Source organism: Oncorhynchus gorbuscha, linkage group LG19, assembly GCF_021184085.1.
Source record: "Oncorhynchus gorbuscha isolate QuinsamMale2020 ecotype Even-year linkage group LG19, OgorEven_v1.0, whole genome shotgun sequence".
Lineage (NCBI taxonomy): Eukaryota > Metazoa > Chordata > Actinopteri > Salmoniformes > Salmonidae > Oncorhynchus > Oncorhynchus gorbuscha.
In genome coordinates this window covers 57,681,456-57,706,038 of record NC_060191.1, presented here as the reverse complement: position 1 = coordinate 57,706,038, position 24,583 = coordinate 57,681,456, and the positions used below count along the sequence as shown (strand labels likewise).

The 24,583-nt window shown below is 44.1% G+C and overlaps 1 protein-coding gene across 6 annotated transcripts; it reads left to right on the top strand.

Moving 5' to 3' along the window:
• The first annotated feature begins 3,236 nt into the window (after positions 1-3,236).
• LOC124005322 (vascular endothelial zinc finger 1-like) lies at positions 3,237-24,286 on the top strand. Of its 6 annotated transcripts, XM_046314455.1 has the most exons (9): positions 3,237-3,349; positions 5,957-6,016; positions 14,556-15,373; positions 16,335-16,430; positions 17,535-17,604; positions 18,027-18,192; positions 19,750-19,794; positions 20,214-20,282; positions 20,479-24,286. In XM_046314455.1, the coding sequence occupies exons 1-9, from the start codon at positions 3,317-3,319 to the stop codon at positions 20,799-20,801; spliced, it is 1,680 nt and encodes a 559-aa protein (XP_046170411.1). In that variant the 5' UTR covers positions 3,237-3,316; the 3' UTR covers positions 20,802-24,286. The 6 variants fall into 6 exon arrangements, with proteins under 6 accessions (XP_046170411.1, XP_046170414.1, XP_046170413.1 ...); XM_046314458.1 differs by lacking the exon at positions 16,335-16,430; XM_046314457.1 differs by lacking the exon at positions 20,214-20,282.
• The last annotated feature ends 297 nt before the right edge of the window (positions 24,287-24,583 follow it).

The following is a 24,583-nucleotide window of genomic DNA, read 5'->3' as shown; positions in this document are numbered from 1 at the left end:
CCCATTCCTTCTCGACCATGGTCTCACATCGCCCTAGACTTCATTACCGGTCTGCCTTTGTCTGCGGGGAAGACTGTGATTCTTACGGTTGTCGATAGGTTCTCTAAGGCGGCACATTTCATTCCCCTCGCTAAACTTCCTTCCGCTAAGGAGACGGCACAAATCATCATCGAGAATGTGTTCAGAATTCATGGCCTCCCGTTAGACGCCGTTTCAGACAGAGGCCCGCAATTCACGTCACAGTTTTGGAGGGAGTTCTGTCGTTTGATTGGTGCGTCCGTCAGTCTCTCTTCCGGGTTTCATCCCCAGTCTAACGGTCAAGCAGAGAGGGCCAATCAGACGATTGGTCGCATACTACGCAGCCTTTCTTTCAGAAACCCTGCGTCTTGGGCAGAACAGCTCCCCTGGGCAGAATACGCTCACAACTCGCTTCCTTCGTCTGCTACCGGGTTATCTCCGTTTCAGAGTAGTCTGGGTTACCAGCCTCCTCTGTTCTCATCCCAGCTTGCCGAGTCCAGCGTTCCCTCCGCTCAAGCGTTTGTCCAACGTTGTGAGCGCACCTGGAGGAGGGTGAGGTCTGCACTTTGCCGTTACAGGGCACAGACTGTGAGAGCCGCCAATAAACGCAGGATTAAGAGTCCAAGGTATTGTTGCGGCCAGAGAGTGTGGCTTTCCACTCGCAACCTTCCTCTTACGACAGCTTCTCGTAAGTTGACTCCGCGGTTCATTGGTCCGTTCCGTGTCTCCCAGGTCGTCAATCCTGTCGCTGTGCGACTGCTTCTTCCGCGACATCTTTGTCGCGTCCATCCTGTCTTCCATGTCTCCTGTGTCAAGCCCTTTCTTCGCACCCCCGTTCGTCTTCCCTCCCCCTCCCGTCCTTGTCGAGAGCGCACCTATTTACAAGGTACGTAGGATCATGGACATGCGTTCTCGGGGACGGGGTCACCAATACTTAGTGGATTGGGAGGGTTACGGTCCTGAGGAGAGGAGTTGGGTTCCGTCTCGGGACGTGCTGGACCGTTCACTTATTGATGATTTCCTCCGTTGCCGCCAGGATTCCTCCTCGAGTGCGCCAGGAGGCGCTCGGTGAGTGGGGGGGTACTGTCATGTTTTGTCTTAGATTGTCTTGTCATTTTGCTTTTCCCTCTGTTCATTTTCCCCCTGCTGGTCTTTTTAGGTTCGTTCCCCTTTTTCTCTCTCCCTTCCTCTCTCTCTTCTCTCTATCGTTCCGTTCCTGCTCCCAGCTGTTCCTATTCCCCTAATCAATCATTTAGTCTTCCCACACCTGTTCCCTATCCTTTTCCCTGATTAGAGTCCCTATTTCTCCCCTTGTTTTCCGTTTCTGCCCTGTCGGATCCTTGTCTATTGTTCACCGTGCTGTGTCTGTGTATCGCCCTGTCGTGTCGTGTTTCCCTCAGATGCTGCGTGGTGAGCAGGTGTCTGAGTCTGCTACGTTCAAGTGCCTTCCCGAGGCAACCTGCAGAGTCTCCAGTCTGTTCTCGTCATTACGAGTGGAATTATGCCTTATGATTGTAAATTTACTTTACTGGATTAAAGACTCTGTTTTCGCCAAGTCGCTTTTGGGTCCTCATTCACCTGCATAACAATGTATAGATCAGTTTAAAGGGCCAATAGAGCCGTTTTTATCTCAATATCAAACCCTTTCTGGGTAAGAAATAAGTACCCTACTGTGATTGTTTTAAATGAAAATGGTCAATAAGAAATTAAAATAGCTTCTTAGCAAAAAGCAAATGCTCAAGCAAACATTTTGCTAGGACTGTCTGAGAGTAGTCTGAGTGGGGAGGGGTAAATTAGCTGTTGTTGGCAGAGGTTTGGAACTATCTGTCTTATTGGTCTATTAACTAATTAAGCAGTGGGTGATGTCACCATGCAGGCCAAAACTCTATCCCAACAAAACAGGCTGAAATTTCAGGTGGTCTTTTCAGCCAGCTCTTACACTGAAAGGGCAATATCATAATTTCACAGTATTATTGCAAACACATTTATTTAACTAGGCAAGCCAGTTAAGAACAAATTCTTATGTTCAATGACAGCCTAGGAACAGTGGGTTAACTGTTTTTTTTTTTTCCTTGTCATCTTGGGGATTTGATCTTGCAACCTTCTGGTTACTAGTCCAACAATGTAACCACTAGGCTACCTGCCTCCTCAGACATAGCCTGGACATATATATATAAAACATAGGCAAATCATGTTTTTGACTGCACTGGGCCTTTAATCGTTGAAACTTCTCAATTGTAAGTCCACAAATTTGATTGTGTCTGACTTGCAATATTTGAGTTGGATGGCCAAACCCTGGGCTGCATGACCAAATCATTGATTTGAATGGATGTCAATCACTGTGTGTGGAAATCTGTTTGGGTTTTCTGTGAACTCTTGAGTGTGTGCATTGATTTCTAGTTGTATATTCAGTGGGAAGTGATACATTTACATTTTACGACATTCCTGTTTAGGGTTGGAATCTTCCCAATTCTCTTTTTTTCCTGAGAGCAACATATGGCAGTAACCAAATGCAATCTGGAAAAAAAATCTAAGTTTTATTGTTTCACTGATTTAATTTGAAGTGACTGCTGTGGTTAAGTGATTATTATGTACGTCTATCTATGTAAGTGATTCATCATTACAGTATTACAGTATTAGAGCAAGGCCATGGTGGTTATCAGATAATGGACAATGAAGGTAGGTTCTGAGCACATTTGTATATCAATTAATGGTATGCATATGTTGCATCCTAATTGTGTTATGCAAGCATTTGTGTCTGAAGGTCAATATTTTGCAATCCAAGCAAATCTTGAAAGGATTTCTTAAAATTTGATTTCAAGGGGTTGACAAATAGTAACTAAACTGTATAGAAACAACATGTTGCTTTTCCCCTAGTGTTTGTGTTGTAACATAATGTAATGATAAATACAGGCACAATCAGTAAACATATTTGACGATGGCATATTGAAAATGTACTTTTATGCTATCTCTGGAAGGCGCTCCAATGGACTAGTTAAGCATGACAAATAGGGGAACACGTTCCATGTCGATCATATTTTGTGTGTATTTATAAGGGCCACATCATATACCATTCAATCGTATCCCAATACATAGTATTAGAAACACATTTTACAGTCACAATATTTTAATACAAGCCAATTTACACTATGTTCATTTCTGAGAAATCTCTAACGTCCCATAAACGTCGACTAGAAATGGTTCAGCCCGGAGGGTTACAGGAAGTTGTAGCAGCTGCCATGTTTAGCTGCTTTGTTGTAGATTCCGTCTAGGTTTCCTGCAGATTTTAAGTGTTGCAATGGAACCGAGCTGGAGTACATTTTTATTCCAGGTAAGTGTCATCAGAGTGGTAAATTTGATTAACTACATCTAAATGTTACTAGATGTCTAATGCACCGTTGCTAACGGTGATTTTAAACGTGGATTTGTAGAAAAACTATTCAAGCAAAACAATGGTAGCGTTAGCTAATATTGGCTAGCCTATGAGCAATCCGCTGAAAGAGCTAACGTTAGCTCGCTAGCTCACTACATCAATCCCAGACTTCCAGCTGTGAGGTATATGGATGACGCTAGAGAGAGAGAGAGGGAGGGGAGGGCTTCTAGGTGCCCCCCCAGTTCTTGTAAATTGTTGGTGTTAATGCATACTTTAATCAAAATCCGCTAATGCATGTTTATTATAAATACCGGATACTTTGGAATGGGCCCCATTTAGTTAAATATAAAAACTAAGCAAGCTAGCAAGTGATCATGGCCGCGCGTTTGTTAGTTAGGATGCTAGCCAGCTAGTTGTAGCTAGCCTCAAAGAACGAGAACAATCCACTCCAGCGGTGAGCCATGCTAGCTAGCGAGTAAATGTGGCATGAAAACAGTTTTTTTTTGTTGCAGTCAGTGATTTTGTTTACACATTTTGATAGGATTTGAATGATGTTCTACTTTCAGTAAATCGCACTTGTATACGTGCCGGGCACGAGGAGGGAATACCCCGCACTTCCGATTCTAAAATTTCCCCCCTTTTCCTCGTCCCAAAATATGTAACCGCGGGTTGGAGAAAGAATTCAAACTATGCAGTAATCTGCAGCCAAGATGCTAGCTAATTCTTGCACTACTGATAATGTGTAACCCGTCTTCCATATGTCTGAAATTTCTATTAGGCAGCTCGCGGAGGATATTCATGTCTTTAGTTGTCTGCCTTTGGTGCGATTTAAATTGCAAATCCAGGAATAGGGATAGTATTTAACATTGTATTAAGTACCTATATCCATCCAATCTATACATATTCAGAATTTCTGGACATGGTTACAGCATTTTTAGCAATGCACAACTTGCATCAGTTGCAAAAATGCTTTTCCTACCCTCTGGCAGTAGGTGAAAAGTTGTCCATGTAAACCTATCCTCTTGTTGCACTATGTCCATGCAGAGGAATTGTAGTATTTACTAATGTGTGCTTGTAACAAGATGTTAAACATCTGAAAATACGTGTACACATATTGCAGATGTTATTGCAGGTGCAGTGAAATGCTTGTGTTTCTAGCTCCAACAGTACCTAACAATTATACACAAATACTCCTAAATTAAAAGAATGGAATTAAGAAATATCAGGATGAGTTATGTATATGATGGTGTGTGTGTATGGACAGTATATGAGTAGAAAATGTGTACAGAAATAGTTATATAGGAGGAGCCCTGACTAGAATACAGTATATTATTTTTTATTTAACTAGGCAAGTCAGTTAAGAACACATTCTAATTTACAGTGATGGCCTACCGGGAAACAGTGCGTTAACTGCCTTATTCAGGGGCCGAAGGACAGATCTTTACCATGTCAGCTTGGGGATTTGATCCAGCAACCTTTTAGTTACTTGCCCAACGCTCTAACCACTAGGCTACCTGCCACTCATATACATATGAAGGGGGTAAAACAGCATAAAGTGCCTTTGGAGGAAGAAAACATGAATGCAGTCAACTTACCAGGTACACTAAATTCATAGATTGTAGACATTACATAAACATTGGGAATTAAGTCACGTGTGTCAGCTAGATCTTGAAAATGGCTCTCTTTCCATCACACCTGGGGGGAATTGCATTTTAAGAATCCAGAATATGTATGCCTAGACATTTGAAACATCCTCTTTTTATGTTTTATTTTCCTGGAATGTGGATAGTTAGCTTAAGGGGAACAGGCTATTTCTCTTAGTGGACATGTATATAACTTTTCCTGTCCAATCTATTTGGCAACCTAAGATGCATTACAAAATGCAGTGTCAGTTAAATGATTAGATGAATTGGACCTTTTTGAAGACCCTTATTCACAACATCTCAAATGGCCTACTGCGTAGTGTCCCAATCCCAGGTCAAATGTGAACACCAGTGTTGAAAATGGATGTCCTCAAACCACTTGCCACTTGTTTTTAAAATTTTCTTCCCTACTCTGCCTAATCATATTGCAGCCGTAGTGGTAGGCCTAGTTCTGTTCCCTCAGCGCTGGAGAGGTGCAGCTGCTGCCAGTTAATTGGCGTGAGCCGAGGACCCTTGATAATGCTTTTATTTTGTGGCTAACAAGGCACAAATACCTGAAGCTGGTGTGATGGAGCAGTGGAGGAAAATGGAAACTAAGTAGTTGTTATTTGGAGGTTCCATTTGATTCGCTGGATTTGATAAAGCATCTAATGAGGCTGTCTGTGCGTCACTTGTTACTGTTCTGTAAGCGTCAGAAGTTATGCTTGGTGCGGGGGGGGGTTGTCAAGCTATGCAGTTCTCAATAATAGTGTTCTCGTAATCCTCCTGAATCAGATGAAGATGACTAATTTCTTTTCTCACGATTTTAGGACAAACCTACGTTTTAGGATTCCCCTAAGACAATACGTAATAGAGTTTTGTTTTACTGTTAATGTTAAAATTTTATTAACAAACCCAGTATTTCCCTTTTCTTTTGTATTAGTCTTCTGTAGGTCCCATGGTTCCAGGGAATCCACGTAGGGACTACTACACAGGGATCAGAGTAAGTTCATATCCTCCACAGTAAAATCCCTGTAACCTGTAAACATTTATTTTTTCTGCACATGACACGACCCCAACCAAGCCCTCAAAACATAGGTAGAACAAATTATGTAGTCAAGGTCTTAGTCCTGGTTTCAGGGTTAACACTCAGATCTTTTTGCTTCCCTCATGCAGGTTGGTGCCTGAGTATGTTTATCAAGTTTTGTGAGAACACAAGCAATACAAATATATTTGAACTATTACTGTTTCTGGGATCATAAAATAAATTGGGCACTTATCTGAGCAAATGGCAAGCTGTGTTCTTGGGGGCCTTGTCTGATATCTAAACAGATTAGCATTGTGGTCAATGAGATACTTCTCCATTGTAAAGCCCCGCCCCACATCTCTGACTGAATTAACAGAACAGGCTGCTTTTATATGTTCTGTATGTTTTTGTTGTTTTCCACGCCCCCACTCCGTTTCAGAACTATTTATCTGGGAATGACCTCAGCCTTCAGAGCAGATTTGTATCAAAATCATCAGAGCAGCGTGAAGGCACAGCGGGCTTCAGCTCCCTATGAGTCTGAGAGCCTTGCTCACACACACACACACACACACACACACACACACACACACACACACACACACACACACACACACACACACACACACACACACACACACACACACACACACACACACACACACACACACACACACACACACACACACACACACACACACACACACACACACACACACACACACACACACACACACACACACACACACACACACACACACACACACACACACACACACACACACACACACACACACACACACACACACACACACACACACAGCTAGAAGAAATGCTAATGGTGGTAAGAATTCCAGTCTGGATCCAACTTCAGTGCGGACGGAGGACAAAAAGGGGACTCGACACCCTGTGACTTAACCCTGTTTTTCTCCCATTCCCCAAAGCACGGCTGCCTCACTAAGCAGTCTGCAGTGGCCGCCAGCTGAACAGAATCCCCAAATCAGGCAGGACTGGTGTCACAAAGGCCCCCCTGAGGGTCGTAAGTGCATCACTGCTTGGATTTGTGTCTTCTACGACTCCACAAAAGAGCATAAAGAAAAAGGAACACAATTTGGGATTTTTCCCGACTCCCCAGCCCAGACCCCATCCCTTGCCTGCCTGGCTGACCGTATTGGGATGCTTGGCTGAACCTGAAAGCCCAGGGGTCAGCTTTTTAACCCTGCCCTATGGTGATTACGGAAAATAACAAGGTCGTTTCAATCGTGGTGTCTTTGGTTTGCCCGTTGTAAGGTTGCTGGGTACAATGTGAAACTCTATTCACGCACCAACCAAAAATATTCATAAACCCCCCCCCACCACCCATTCTTTGGGGGCTGCCGTGACCAATTGGACAATGCCAGCAGCTGCAGATGTCCTCTGTACACTGCTCTATTAGCTACCAGTGTTGGGTCATTGTTTTGCTATCTTGTCAGTTTTCATTACACTGCTATATGTTTTTCAACCACTACAAAACAATAGACAATCAGCAACATTTTGGGTAGTGTATGATTATAGTAGGTGATTATTGAAACATTTCCTGAGTTAGTATTTGTTAAAGGAAATATTAAAATGTTGTAATGTTTTTTTTGTGTGTGTGTGAATTTTACCCACTTTTCTCCCCAATTTCGTGGTATCCAATTGTTAGTAGTTACTATCTTGTCTCATCGCTACAACTCCCGTACGGGCTCGGGAGAGACGAAGGTAGAAAGCCATGCGCCCTCCGAAACACAACCCAACCAAGCCGCACTGTTTCTTAACACAGTGCGTATCCAACCCGGAAGCCAGCCGCATCAATGTGTCGGAGGAAACACTGTGCACCTGGCAACCTTGGTTAGCGCTCACTGCGCCCGGCCCGCCACAGGAGTCGCTAGTGCGCGATGAGATAAGGATATCCCTACCGGCCTAACCCGGACGACGCTAGGCCAATTGTGCGTCGCCCCACGGACCTCCCGGGCGCGGCCGGCTGCGACTGAGCCTGGGCGCGAACCCAGAGTCTCTGGTGGCACACTGGGCCACTGCGCCACCCGGGAGGCCCAAATAATGTTTTATTTACGTATGGTTGTAGTAGGTTACATAAACCAGTGGGATGAATGTGATTCGTGGGGGTGTAATTAGTTTGAGAGTTTGACGCCTCAACCAGCCTGCAGCCAGCCACATAAAGGTGGTGTGAAATTGCTCCAAAAGGAATATTTATAGCAGATCTAACATGCTGCTTATACAACACGTACTGAGACACAACACAAGTTTCATTTCAAACAATTAGCATTGGTAGGTTCTGTTACCGCCATTCAAAGCGGCACTGGATAGTAAAGGGTCTGCTCGTCATTGCAGATGGATACCATGTCCAGGAGGCATAACATTGGAGGGAATGTTGAAGTAGATGAGAAACTACCTGAACTTGTCCAATTGGTCAAAGCAACCATTCTGGACAGTGTTTACACCCCCCAAATCAAATAAAAGATGGCGCCAGAGGGGATTTCTGCTGTTTTATGGGCTCTTAACCAACCATGCTATTTATAAAATAAAAAAAGTTAACTTATTTTGTACATAATGTTGCTGCTACTGTGTCTTAAGACCGAAAAGAGCTTCTAGAAATCCTGACAGCTATTACCTTAAACTTGGCTAAGAATTTCTCTTTAATGAGCCGGACGAGTGGGATTTACTCCAGACACCCGAACAGGCCCTCATCCCCGTCATTCGATGATTTCAGCACGTTAAATGTGCAACCAGAGGGAAAGAACTCTAGATCACCTTTACTCCAAACAGAGACGCATACAAAGCTTTCCCTTGCCCTCCATTTGGCAAATCTGACCATAATTCTATCCTCCTGACTCCTGCTTACAAGCAAAAATTAAAGCAGAAAGCACCAGTGACTTGGTCAATAAAAAAGTGATCAGATGAAGCAGATGCTAAGCTACAGGACTGTTTTGCTGTCACAGACTGGAACATGTTCCAGGATTCTTCCGATGGTATTGAGTACACCACATCAGTCACTGGCTTCATCAATAAGTGCATCGACAATGTCGTCCCCACAGTGACTGTCGGTACATACCCCAACCAGAAGCCATGGATGACAGGCGACATCCACACTGAGCTGAAGTGTACATCTGCCGCTTTCAAGAAGCAGGACTCTAACCCGGAAGCTTATATAAAAAAATCCCACTATGCCCTCTGACGAACCATCAAACGGGCAAAGCATCAATACAGGACTAAGCTCTAATCGTACTACACCGGCTCTGATGCTCGTCGGATGTGGCAGGGATTGCAAACTATTACAGACTACAAAGTGAAGCACAGCTGAGAGCTGCCCAGTGACACGAGCCCACCATACAACCTAAACTACTTCTATGTTTGCTTGAAGGCAAGTAAACACTGAAACATGCATAAGAGCATTAGCTGTTCTGGACAACTGTATGATCACGCTCTCCGTGGCCAATGTGAGCAAGACCTTTAAACAGGTCAACATTCACAAGGCCGCAGGGCCAGACGGATTACCAGGACGTGTACTCCGAGCATGCGCTGACCAACTGGCAAGTGTCTTCTGACATTTTCAACCTGTCTCTGTCTGAGTCTGTAATACTAACATGTTTCAAGCAGACCACAATAGTCCCTGTGCGCAAGAACACTAAGGTAACCTGCCTGAATGACCCGTAGCACTCGTGTCTGTAGCCATGAAGTGCTTTGAAAGTCGGGTCATGGCTCACATCAACACCGTTATCCCAGAAACCCTAGACCCTATCTAATTTGCATACCGCCCTAACAGATCCACATGCAATCTTCATTGCACTCCACACTGCCTTTCCAACCCGGACAAAAGGAATACCAATGTGAGAATGCTATTCATTGACTACAGCTCAGTGTTCAACACCATAGTGACCCCCAAGCTCATTACTAAGCTAAGGACCCTGGGACTAAATATCTCCCTCAGCAACTGGATCCTGGACCTCCTGATGGGCCTCCCCCAGGTGGTAAGGGTAGGTAACAACACCTCAGCCACTCAGATCCTGAACACGGGGGCCCCTCAGGGGTGAATGCTCTGTCCCCTCTTGTACTCCCTGTTCACTCATGACTGCACGGCCAGGCACGACTCCAACACCATTAAGTTCGCTGATGACACAACAGTGGTAGGCTTGATCAACGGCAAGACTGCTTATAGGGAGGAGGTCAGATGCCAGGACAACAACCTCTCAACATGCTCAAGACTAAGGAGATAATTGTGGAATACAGGAAAAGGAGGACTGAGCACACCCCCATTCTCATCGACAGGGCTGTAGTAGAGCAGGTTGAGAGCTTTAAGTTCCTTGGTGTCCATATCACCAACAGCCAACATGGTTCAAGCACACCAAGACAGACGAGGGCATGACAAAACCAAATCCAGCGGTTGTACGTTTGCCAAAAGATTTGGCATGGGTCCCCAGATACTCAAAAGGTTCTACAGCTGCACCATCGAGAGAATTCTGACTGGTTGCATAACTGCTTGGTATGGCAACTGAGGTTGGAGGCCGAGCAAGGCCCTACAGAGGGTAGTGTGTATGGCCCAGTACATCACTGGGGCCACGCTTCCTGCCATCCAGGACATCTATACTAGGCGGTATCAGGAAGGACCTAAACATTGTCAAAGACTCCAGCCACCTTAGTCCATAGACTGTTCTCTCTGCTACCGCACGGCAAGCGGTACTGGAGCGCCTTGTTTAGGTCCAAGAGGATTCTTAACAGCTTCTACCAACAAGCAATAAGACTACTGAACATCTAATCAAATGACCCACCGTGATGCTGAAACATTGGTATTTCACCCAATAAATTCCTGTGTGTGTGTGTGTGTGTGTGTGTGTGTGTGTGTGTGTGACTGTTTTTCTCTATTTTAGTTTGTTTTCTGTTAGTCAGCACTACATTATTTAATTTTCTCTGGGGGTGCTCCAGCTGATGTTTTTATTAGATATAGTTAGCTAACACACAGGTTGTCCCGTTCTAGATGCTGTACCAGTAGAGGAAAAAAAGATCACCTTACATGCAACAGATTTAGATTGAGTGGCAGGGAGGTGTGTGTGTTTGCGTGTGTAGACAGCCTGTTCAAATCATATGTATTTATATAGCCCTTCTTACATCAGCTGATATCTCCACGTGCTGTATAGAAACCCAGCCTAAAACCCCAAACAGCAAGCAATACAGGTGTAGAAGCACAGTGCCTAGGAAAAACTCCAAAAGAAAGGCAGGAACCTAGGAAGAAACTTAGAGAAGAACCAGGCTCTGAGGGGTGGCCAGTCCTCTTCTGGCTGTGCCGGGTGGAGATTATAACAGAACATGGCCAAGATGTTCATAAATGGCCAACATGGTCAAATGATAATAATCATAGTAGTTGTCGTGGGTGCAACAAGTCAGCATCTCAGGAGTAAATGTCAGTTGGCTTTTCATAGCCGATCATTGAGAGTATCTCTACCTCTCCTGCTGTCTCTAGAGAGTTGAAAACAGCAGGTCTGGGACAGGTAGCACGTCCGTCCGGTGGACTGGGGACGCAAGGAGTCTTCATGCCAGGTAGTCCTGAGCGAGAGTAAATTCAATTCGCACCGGATAAGACAGGAGAAGTACTCCAGATGTAACAGACTGACCCTAGCCCCCGATGCATAAATACTGGAGGCTGAGACAGGAGGGGTCAGGAGGCACTGGCCCCATCCGATGAGATCCCCGGATAGGGCAAAGCAGGCAGGATATAACCCCACCCACTTTGCCAAAGCGCAGCCCCACTAGAGGGATATCTTCAACCACCAACTTAACATCCTGATACAAGGCGGACTAGCCCCAAAGATCTCTGCCAAGGCACAACCCAAAGGGGGCGCCAACCCAGACAGGAAGATCAAGTCAGTGACTCAACCCACTCAAGTGACGCACCCCTCCTAGGGACTGCATGGAAGAGCACCAGTAAGCCAGTGACTCTGCCCCTGTAATAGGGTTAGAGACAGAGAATCCCACTGGAGAGAGGGGAGACTGCAAGGGCGGTTCGTTGCTCCAGAGCCTTTCCGTTCACCTTCACACTCCTGGGCCAGACTACTAATATGACCGACTGAAGAGATGAGTCTTCAATAAAGACTTAAAGGTTGAGACCGAGTCTGCGTCTCTCTCATGGGTATCTCTCTCATGGGTAGGCAGACCATTCCATAAAAATGGAGCTCTATAGGAGAAAGCCCTGTCTCCAGCTATTTGCTTAGAAATTCTAGGGACAGTAAGGAAGCCTGCGTCTTGTGACCGTAGCGTACGTGTAGGTATGTACGGCAGGACCAAATCGGAAAGATGGGTAGGAGCAAGCCCATGTAATGCTTTGTAGGTTAGCAGTAAAACCTTGAAATCAGCCCTTGCCTTAACAGGAAGCCAGTGTAGAGAGGCTAGCACTGGAGTAATATGATCACATTTTTTGGTTCTAGTCAGGATTCTAGCAGCTGTGTTTAGCACTAACTGAAGTTTATTTAGTGCTTTATCCGGGTAGCCAGAAAGTAGAGAGGACAAACCATTCAGAGACAAACTGATATCTTTCCGACAGATAAGATCTAAACCAGGCCAGAACTTGTCCATGTAGACCAATATGGGTAGTCTAACCTAGAAGTAACAAAATTATTAATTTTTCTGCATTGTTTTTGGACAAAGTTTCTTCTTTTTTTGCAATGTTACATAGATGGAAAAAAGCTGTCCTTGAAATAGCCTTGATATGTTCGTCAAAAGAGATCAGGGTCCAGAGTAACGCTGAGGTCCTTCACAGTTATATCTGAGACGACTGTACAACCATCAAGATTAATTGTCAGATTCAACAGAAGATGTCATTGTTTCTTGGGAACTAGAACAAGCATCTCAGTTTTGTCCAAGTTTAAAAGTAGAACGTTTGCAGCCATCTACTTCCTTATGTCTGAAACACAGGCTTCTAGCGAGGGCAATTTTGGGGCTTCACCATGTTTCATTGAAATGTACAGCTGTGTGTCATCCAAATATCAGTGAAATATAACATTATGTTTCCGAATGACATTACCTAGAGGTAAAATATATAGTGAAAACAATAGTGGTCTTAAAACGGAACCTTGAGAAACACCGCAATTTACAGTTGATTTGTCAGAGGACAAACCATCCACCGAGACAAACTGATATCTTTCCGACAGATTAGATCTGAACCAGGCCTGAACTTGTCCGTGTAGACCAATTTGGGTTTCCAATCTCTCCAAAAGAATATGGTGATCGATGGTATCAAAAGCAGCACTAAGGTTACTTGTGTATCTTTGATGGATTTGTTGGAGCAGATCTCGAGTTTGAATATTTTGGGTGTACAATTCTAGATTTAGTCTTCATAGTTAAAAAAAAATACAACTCGAGATTTGGCGAAAAGGTCAAGAGGCGTAAATCTACAAAGTGAAACAAACCTGTCGATTCATTGTATGTTTGTAGTTGGTCAGGTATACGTTGATGTACTGTATATTGTTCATGTCATTCTGGCATGACATAACTGACTAAATCACCCACTGAGCTCAAATCTCAGTTTAAATCCTCTCGTGTGTGCACCTTGAACAGCTGCCTCCTAACCCTCTTCTCCCCTCCTAACCCTCTTCTCCCCTCCTAACCCTCTTCTCACACCACATTCATCAGGGCTGCACTTGTGTTTTTTCTGAGAGGCTCGGATGCCCTGGCTGGAAATGGCTCCCTTTCTATTTCTGGTAAATTAATGGATGTCCCTCTTTTTAAAGCCTGTCCTTCCTCTTAGAACGCAGCATTCATGCTGACAGGGCTGGGGTTGTAGTAGTAGTAGTAACTTAGCTGCCTGAATGGCACAGGGGAAGACTTGGAATAATTGTTATTTTTTGGGGGGCTCCCGAGTGGTGCCGCTGTCTAAGGCACTGCATCTCAGTGTGAGAGGCGTCACTACAGACACAGTGGTTTGATTCCAGGCTGTATCACACCTGGCTGTGATTGGGAGTCCCATAGGGCGGCGCACAATTGGCCCAGCGTCGCCGGGGGCTTGGCCGGTGTAGGCAGTCAATTGTAAATAAGAATTTGTTCTAAACTGACTTGCCTACTTAAATGAATAATGGCATAAATTGAGCAACCTCTTTTTGAACCTCAAACCTCAATGTCACCCACAAGGCTACCCAGAGATATCACCAGAAAAGCGTTTGAGTAGAATAGCTTAGTTCATGAAATTCAACAACATCTGTAAATGGAAGCTGACAACCAAATGGACTCTTCTAATAAGAAAAGTGAATCAAATTGTCATTCTCTGCTCAATTCTTTTAAAAATGAGAAGTTCTGTTTTACTGTCATCCTTATCTTGGAAACAGGGGTAGTTCTGCTGACAAGGCAGTCCGTTTCAACTCTCTGGAGCAGTCAGAAACAGGTCTCTCACTTTCTCTCTGCTACATGCAGCTGTAGTAGCTTTGACGGTGTGACTGACACTGTAGACTGTGTACTGATGTGCTTCTACATGGCTGTCTTTGTGTTGTCCTTCCAGCAGGCCAATGAAGCCCTGCATCACCAGCACCAGGTGGCCCAGAACAGCTTGCTGCCTCTCCTCCAGTCAGGAGGACCAGAACCTGTGGACCAGAAACCTGTGATGCCCATCCTCTTGGACCAGAAGCCCCCAGTCAGCGTCGCAGAGCTCCTCAAGGACAATGTGGCCAGTGGGACAGGGGGAGGCGGCGGAGGAGGAGGCAGCGGCGGTGGTCCTGTTGTAGTGGTGAAGAAAGAGCCCAAGTCCAAAACGCCTTTCATCTGCGGCTACTGCAATAAGGCCTTCCGGGACAGCTACCATCTCAGACGGCACGAGTCCTGCCATACGGGCGTCAAGATGGTGTCTCGTCCCAAGAAGACACAGACGGCACCCACCATGGTGCCCATGATCTCCACAGTGCCACAGCGCGAGAACAGCGGCGGCCAGCCCTCTTACATCTCCACCATCGCTGGCATCCTCACCACGGCCACAACCTCAGCCTCCACGGGCTCCAGCATCATGTCTCCCACCATGGTGCCCCAGCAGCAGCACCAGCATCAACAGCAGCACCATCATCATCATCAGCAGCAGAGCCAGCCCAAGAAGCCTGCCAAGCCAGTGAAGAAGAACCACGGCTGTGAGATGTGTGGCAAGGCCTTCCGTGACGTCTACCACCTGAACCGTCACAAGCTGTCCCACTCAGACGAGAAGCCCTTTGAGTGCCCCATCTGCCAGCAGCGCTTCAAGAGGAAGGACCGCATGACCTACCACGTTCGCTCACACGACGGGGGCGTTCACAAACCTTACATCTGCTCTGTCTGTGGGAAGGGCTTCTCCAGGTGCGTGGCGCAGTTCAACTTATTCAAGTTTTCCTTTAGTCCACTTAAAAAATGTTCTTGTCCATAGTACATGTTGAAATGTAATTGTCAATAATGCATTCTGACAAAGAGTTTTGTGTAAGGTTCTTTGGAATTTCACATATTTCTTATCGTTATCTCTTTTTCACTGCTTCCATTTTAATGGGCCCCAAATATATTTCCTGATTGTGGGGAAAAAGCAAGAGGGCCATATCACAACTTTTCAAAAGTCATCTTAATTCAGAATCGGATACATTTATGTACTGGATACGACTATGTTGTAGAAGAAGAAGCCTAACTGACGGGCATAAAGGACTACAAGAGGGCAGATCGTATCCAACAGGTGCAGCCTCATAAAACAATGTCATATATAGCCCTAGATTAATATGAGGATGATTCAAGTCGATGCTTGGTTGGGTAAAAACATTCCACTTGAAATTGATATTCAGTGGTCCGTAGCCTAATAATTTAAAGGTGTGATGAATTTAGGAAATCCTTGTGTGTTTGAATGTAATTGAATTGGACTGGTTAATCAGTCTCAATCAATAGGAATTTAGGAACATTGCTTTGCATACTAGTATGTTTCCACTATGATGTTTTAATGCACATAGCCAAAAGGTGTTATGTACAATTTCCACTTTTGAATGAATTTCCTCAATCAAAGAACAAGGTGGAGTATAATTTGAATGCCTGAAATCACATACCAGAATACCTATTTATATGGTAACCCTATGAGACAAAGTCCTTAATTGTTGTTCTGGACCACCTCTTTCTTGTGTGTAGCTTTTATGAAGCTCGGCCATGATTACTGATGCCCCACGCAGCTTCTGTTCAGACCATTAGTACTGGCTCATGACATGCAAGCAGTGCCCCGCCATGTATATAAACAGTATCTAGAGTTTTGCGTGCGTCACATAGTAGTCCCTCGTGTCCCCCCTCTCAGGGATATCGGCAGGGGACAGGGAGAATGCTGCAGGGGCCAGGCGGCACCAGAAGAGATGGGTCTCCAGTGTAACTCCTGCAGCTCCCAAGGCCAATGGTAGTGTTCTGACTCACTGACTGGTCTGATTTCTAATCATTGATTTAGCTCCTCCCCTTTTGTTATTTCCAATATTGGAGAGTATTTTGTTATTCCCCCCCAACCTAACCCTTTCAGACATCATTAAGTTGTCAGTGAACGGTGAAGTTCTTGAGCCAAATTATTAGCAACTAGCTAAGTGAAGTAAATTGTATCATAATCATAGTGACTTGGCGCGAAGTAACAAATCTTACTCTTATGCGGCTAGAGGTGCATGTTAATTTTCACGCTTGGCAGTCCTAAAAGAGGCTATTCCCCTCTTCTTTAACGAAGGAGTGTTGTGTGTGAGGGGAGATGTGAGCTTTTGAGCTCCACTGCACTCCTGAGGAGATAGGATTGGACTCCTGCTTGCCATCACGAAAAGCCTGCTAGTGTGAAACTGCCTCCTTAGAGACATTTTTAAGCCACACTCTCCTCCTTTGTTGGAGGGGAATTCTCTGGCTGCGTTTGTCCAATAGCTACATTTCACTAGTGCGGCTTAGTGAGGGCAGAGGAGAACTGAACGACAGATGGACGGCTGTGGTTGCCAGATAATTGTCTTCTTCAGGGTATACTGTAGAACAGATAATTTTATTTTTTGTGATGTTATAGAATAGAGTTCTAGTTTGATTTTGAAAAAATGTCTAAATTCTATCCCTCTGGTCATTTTTTGGTGTGGCTTAACTGAATAATTATCTGGTCTTGTTGCAAGAACATCAATTATTACTTTGGGAGGGGTGTAGTATTTATTCATTTGGGAGGGGTGTAGTAGTGGATTGATGCTCTAATAGCTTGTGTCCCATGGGTCCGATATGGACACCATGAGACTAACATAAAAACACTGTAGATGTTTTATTTATTAAATTAAACATCATTGAACTATTATGGTATAACTGTGGGTTCACCGAGAATTTGTCATTTACCTGCAATCTTTGTTGGCCCATTTTGTTAATTGACTCACGTGTCAACAGAGTAGCCCCAGCTACTGTCAGTGTATGGCATTATTGATTAAACTGTACTGGTGTTTTTAGCTATTATACCAGGTTTTAAAATGCCTGTGTTCTTCTGTGTCCTCTCCTCCTGCAGGCCTGACCATCTAAGCTGTCATGTGAAGCATGTTCATTCCTCAGAGAGACCCTTCAAATGCCAAGTAACGGTAAGGAGCCAGGCATCCTCCTCCGGGACGCCCCCTTCCCTGTTTATGGTCACTTTCCTGTAAAGCACATTCACTCCTGTTTTGTTGGATTACGGATGAGATTATTACACTAACTCCCAATTGTAAAATATGTCATCTTTCCTGAGTCTTCAAGATGTCAGACATTTCTGCAGTGTACACACACACAAACTCATTGAGTGAGTTAAAAAAAAAATATATAGATTTTTTTTATTTAACCTTCATTTAACTAGGTAAGTCAGTTAAGAACAAATTCTTATTTACAATGACCGCCAAACCCGGTTGATGCTGGGCCAATTGTGCGCTGCCTTGCGGGACTCCCAATCACTGCCGGTTGTGATACAATCTGTATCAGGCTGTATCTTATCTGATATCCCTATCATTGTTCCTGTATACCACCCCAGGCCTGCACCTCTGCTTTCGCCACCAAAGACCGCCTGCGCTCCCACATGATCCGACACGAGGGCAAGGTGACCTGCAACATCTGTGGCAAGATGCTGAGCGCTGCCTACATTACCAGCCACCTCAAGACCCACGGCCAGGCCAGCTTCAACAACCCCTGTAATAAAGGTATGCCAAGCAGCCTCCCACTCTCCTCCTCCACTCCCTACATCCTTCCTACTCTCCCCTCAGCCACACCTAGCCTGGGGTCCTCCAGACCCACGGCCAGGCCAGCTTCAACAACCCCTGTAATAAAGGTATGCCAAGCAGCCTCTCACTCCTCCACTCCCTACATCCTTCCTACTCTCCCCTCAGCCACACCTAGCCTGGGGTCCTCCAGACCCACGGCCAGGCCAGCTTCAACAACCCCTGTAATAAAGGTATGCCAAGCAGCCTCCCACTCCCTCCATCCTTCCCACTCTCCCCTCAGCCACACCTAGCCTGGGGTGCTCCAGACCTAGTATTAAATCATATATTTGTTTTCTTAAAAAATACTTTAGGTATTTATTCTGTCCCTATCTTTATGCTGAGAGCACCCCATGCATTGTTGTTCTGTGGTGTCCTGTACAACATAGGCAGGCACAAAGCACGACGTCAGGGGTGTATTCATTCTGATGATTCTGTTGCTAAATGTTTCTTAAATGGAATGAAACAAAGGGTGACCTACCTGAATTTGTCCAGTAAAAACTCGTTTTGATACGAGAGTTTCTTCAGAATTATGAAATGGAGTGGAGAGTGACCCATGTCTGTATGTATTTGATTCCAATATATTTGGGTCAGGATAAAGAATGATTAGGAATAGGCCTACCTTCTATTAGCCATTTTCATGGACATTCATATCCTTCAGTGCAGCACCACAAATGGACTTATAGATTCAAATGTACTGCACAACAGTCCCTAACTGATAAGGACTGTTACCACTCATTCAGGGATTCATGTCATAATGTAAATTTGCTGGGGCCAACCCACAGCGCTGTCTGGTTTACCAGTTGTTTACATGTGTGGTGGGGATGACAAGTATCTCTGCTGACAGAAATGGATAGCCTGTAGCAGGAAATCTGGTAGGAGACGGTCTAAATTTAAAGGGCTTTGAACGTCCAATTCATTTGACGCTCATAGCGAACTCGTGCAGCAATACAAGTCATTCAAATGCGATATGCGAGTCGACCAAAGAAAACACTTAATATCCTCTTAAGTGTTGATGGGTCTGTATGCTGTTTTCAGACTTTTGTTTTATCTTGTTTTGTCAGCTGTTGAAATTGAGGTTTATAACATCTGCTCTCTTGTTGGTTTGTCAAACCTCCACTGACTTACGGGTGTTGAAGTCCAGTTTGGAATAATAAGATCACTCTAAAATGGCACGGGCAAAATCTATTGTTCAGCAGACCCTAATCATTTTACCTAATAAAATGATTATGCATACATTATACAACTATCTATTTCTGTCCTCGCCAGCTACAATGTGCATTAAACATTTTAGTACTTGCTCTGGATAAGAGCGTCTGCTAAATGACTTAAATGTAAATGTAATGTAAATGGTAGAAGGCCAAATGATTGGCCCTTTGTGTATCTAACCCAATGACTTGTGTCTCCCTATGCCCTTCTGGCACGCAGAACCAAGTGATGCCCTGTCCCAATCAGTCCTGTCAATCAATGTAACCCCTATCTGTCTGTATCTCTGAATAGGGCTAAGTGACTGGCAGTGGAACCACCACTCAGGGCTACGAAAAGGTAATCTAGTAGCTAAAGCCGAAACCCATCCCGATCCCAACCCCTCCAAATTTGTAGCTGTATACTTACTTATGCATTGAAGTGGCCCATTTTCCACTACAGATCTGTCTTCTAGCCTAGCGTGTGTAGTTCTAGTTGTTTTACAACCAAGTCGTTGCAGATGCTTGTGTGTTATGGTTATTCAGGTATCAGGGTTTTATTTCATTAAGCAGGATCAATAAGTTAGCTAGCCAAACGACTTTGATCAACCTTAAATTACAACTCTGAATGTTTAAGTGGAATATGGGTTGTTTAAAGCAGTGAGTTAATTATACCATACCATTTCAAGTTGACTATAGTATGAAATAAAGTGTTTCTGAATATTAGCTGAAAGTTAGCTGGCTAGTACATTGATCCTGCTTTTTGAATTGCCCCCTCAGGTGAGTTGACGGTAGGAGAGATCTTAAATAACTCGTTCCAAGTCCTTATGGACATCTCTCGTTTTCAAGGTAGGTTCATAAGAATCCTACCATTTTGTTTTATAATGTCTAATCATTTTAATGTGTGTGTTGACCGTTGCAGTGACTCAAACCTCGGCCCCTCTATCCCTGTGGAGCTTGGGGTTATCCTAAATGGTTTGTAATGAACGATCATCCAGCTCATTCTGTCTTTCTTTCGCTCCTTCCCTCCCTCATTTTTCCTCAGACTCTAACAACGTGCACAACTCCGGCTCAGTGACGCCCGTCACCAACTCTGCCGCCATCACCTCGGCGATGAACCGTGGCAACGCCAGCAACCCGGTAACCATCGCCGCCCAGATGAACATCACCACCAGCACGGTCAACATCACCTCTCCAATCAACCTGCAGCACCCAGTGACCATCACTGGGCCCATGAATATAGCCCACCCTGTGGCCATCACCTCTGGGATGCCCATGAATATAACCGGGCCGCTTAACATCGCCATGCGGCCCATGGATAGCATGCCTTTTCTCTCCCAGGTCCTGCCTTCCTCCCCTCCCTGGTAGTAACCCCTTCCCTGGCCCCTGGTTAGCATCTCTTTATCAACCCCTCCCACCTCGCTCCTTCTACCCCCAAACCACCACCTCCTCCCTTACTTTAGCAGACCTTCCTCCTTACCAGGAGTACTATAGATGATCTTGTAGTAGAGCAGAGGTGTAGTATGGTGGGCTAGCTGGACGCTGTACCTGTCTGTCCGTCTGGCTGCAGTGGGAGCAGCTGTGACTGCAGCATGATGAGAGGTGGACTGGCCAGCCCCTGTAGATGCTGGTGCATTTTATTACCTTTTAATTGCCGGTAGGAGAACAGTCCTGGAAATCATGTGAAGTCTCGGAAGGAGGAATGGAGGAATGATGCTCCACGTGGAAGCCTGACGTAAACAAACAGCGAGTTATGCCTCGCCTTGCGTCAGAACATACCTGCACATTTGGCATTGGAATGAAACTGTAACAAACGTATTGCTGGTATTAATGTTTTTAAATGCTCTCTTACAGAGCAGATGGTTTTTATATTAGTTTTCCTTTTGTTATTATTATTATAGCCTGCTAATCAGTATTTAATAGTTGTATGCATTGTAAGGAGTTAAGTACAGCAAAAGGGACAAAGGCTACCATTTTGCAGGATGGTGTTTTTTTTTTTTTTTTCTGGAGAGAAAAATATCAAAGGCTCCAACAGTTCAATCTTAGGTCAATGCCTTTGACTGCGTATGCGTAAGGTGAGCTCTCCCAGGTCCTGATGCCATCTCTGGAAAATGGTCACATTCTCACTGCTGGTTACTGTAAACCTATACATGGTTTTTTGTTAGTTTTGTTTTTGGAATAGTTGTCCGGTGTATTTTTAGATGACTTGATAAAGTAGCCGGAGGACATTACAGTGGTAATGTTACAGGAACACAAGGAGGAAATGTCTCGCACTGAAAGCATATCCCCAAGTTAATGTCCTGAAAACAGCAGTATTATTAAGAATCAAAATTAGTAGTGTTGGCTGTGAGCCTTGTTAATGTAGAGGCTATAAGAGCCACCTAGTGGCGCAGTAGACACTATGCTGAAAAAAGTCCCAAAGTTCACCTTTTAAAAGTTTTAGTGAAAATAGTTATGTTGGGAGAGGTTTTGGTAGGGCCATTTAACCCCCCCCCCCCTCTCTTTTTAGTTTTTTTATTGCAGGTTTAGGATCTTATAAGTATGAACTTCTACTCAGGAACCGTACTGAGAGTAGCCCAGTCTTTTGATGAGAGTAAAAGGATCAATTTAAGGTCAACACTCAACCTTGGTTGACCTTATACCCATTCTTTGTAAATATTACAAAACAATTATTTTTATTATTTTGTCTTTGCCTTTCAAAAAATGTAATAAAAGTAGATATCCTTCAACACAGGTCAGGGCTGCAATTACTTTATCAATGTCAATACGACCGTCCATTAGACTACTTTTGCATAGTTTACTTCCCAGGTTAGTTTGAGGTTTTTCTGTCTTCTTAGGTCCTTTTTATTATATTACTGTAGAACCAAAACTGCCATCTGAGGCCCAAGGTGCCCAGAAAGAGAATGGAAGCAGAGATGAGAGGCTGTGTCAACTACATGTGTTCTAGAATGGTCAAAGATTATGGGTCAAGGGTCACAGGGCTGCTTCTTTCCCCAGCCCAGTGCCTACTGGCGCTGACAAGGCCTATGTTCAGTACACAGGCCTCTCCCTCAACTGGCAGGAACTCTTTGGAACACGTGTAGCCGGCACGGCGCCGATGTGAGCCATTGCCCCAAAATCAGGCTGTATGTCCAAACTGGTGGACGTTGTTCAGAGACTTCTGCCCTCGTCAGTGGCCTCGCCTTCCCTGTGTCTCGGGAAAGGCAATATGTATGAGGCCTTTGCTAGTATTGCATGCATGCCAACAAAGTGCCCCAAGATAATTACTCTAATCTGGCATGGAGTTGTGGTCTTGTTGGCATTGGATTCCCTTTCCATCAATGTTGCATGTGGACGTCTGAGTTCGTCCAAGTTTGGGTTGAGTAAAAAAAGTAATTAGACTTGACAACTTTAAAAAAAAACAAAAAAAACACTACAAACAGAATAGTTTTGAAGTACGTGTATGTTTGTCATTTGGCCTTCCGCAGTGGCCGTAATTTGTGTGCCTGAACTGCTTTACAACAAGACTATTTCACACCTCTGCTTCCTTTTCTAGATGTGATGGACATAGACTTAGACAACACTAGTGCCCAATAGCCTGTTTTAGCATGGGCAGCACCATTGAGGACTTTTTGAAGAAGTCAACTGGATGGGACTTCCTATAGGGTTAAGGAAGGATCACATTCTATCCAGGTCATCAGGTGGGATCAACCAATGAATTATACTCATGAGGAAACATTCCATAACTGCAGGTGACAGTAAATCGCCTACCTTGTTCTAACAATACACTCCAGGTGGCAGTATGCACCCTTTTAGTTTGTTTGCCAATTCATAGAAGTAGTAGTAGAAGAAGAAAGTGTACTATTTCAGAATTCAATGGTGCTGCCTCTGCTCTCACAGATGCCATAATGTCTATGGTGATGGACTTGTTTTGTGAAGGAAGCCTTAACAGTTCAGATGGCTACGAGCTAGACAGCCCCCTCAACCAAATTGATATGTTGTCATTTTTGGAGGCGGGGAGTATGGTTTACATTCAATTAAGTGTTTTGTAAACAACATTCTAAACCGTTATAAACATTTTGAAAACATGTTCTGTAATATTTTTTTAAATAAAGGGCCATTACTCTTATGCACCATCAGTTTCTTTTTAACCAAATGCTTTTAATTTGTTTATGATGACACTACATTTGTTTTAAATGCAATGATGGTTTTGGGCTTAACTTTGAGTTTTGGAAGAGAAAAGTTGGTCTGATCTTTCTCAATTTTCTTTATGATTTGGAAGTTCTTGGAGCCCTGTGAAGGCTGATGAATGTATATCTTTGTACAAAACCATTTAGTTCAGAGGACATGTTAGTTATGGTAGACACATGCAAGGAAAAAAAAACTTTTTATAAATCTTTTTGTATTAGAACATTAACAATGGTAATTTTGTATATACGAAGAATAGGCTTTCTAATTAGCATAAAGGTAAACATTCCTACTTTTTTTTTTTTATACATATGTGTGTCAAGAATAATTGTAAACATATGCGCAATGTTTTTATGTGCCTTTTATTTGGGTTGTCTAAATAAAAGAACTATAAAACATGATTGTGGACTGTCCATGCTGAGTCTCAGTGTAGGGAGGACGGAGTTAACATTTGGCTCACCCAACACCTCCTAAAAGGTATCTCCTTTCTCCCCCCCCCCCCCCTCAGGTGTCTACACTGCCTGGCTCACAGTTGGCGTGCTATTGGAGTATGGTGTAATGATAAGTGCCTCTGTGACTGCGTATTGAGAGGATTTGGGGTGTATTGTGCCAAACCATGCTGTGTGTGGGTGTTTTTTTTTTCTTCTCACTCATTTAAATTTTTATCAATTAAACTTGGAAACTTGGATGGGGTGTCTTGTTTTGTTTGTGTGAACTGCACACAGTATTCTATTTTTTTTTCTCTCTCACATTTTCATATTTTTGCGGTCCAGACTTCAGCTCCTACTGTTTGTGTCAATGTAATCTGGTTCAGTGTACATTAGCCTGGGGATGAGGTTCGTGTCAGTGTGAATCCAAGTAATTTAGAAGGCAAAGATGCATGACTGAAGAGTATGGAGTGGGGACTTTACACACTGGACAGTTTATTAGGTACACCACCTGTTCACAAAAATGGCTCGCTCCGATAGTGAGTTCATGGTGAT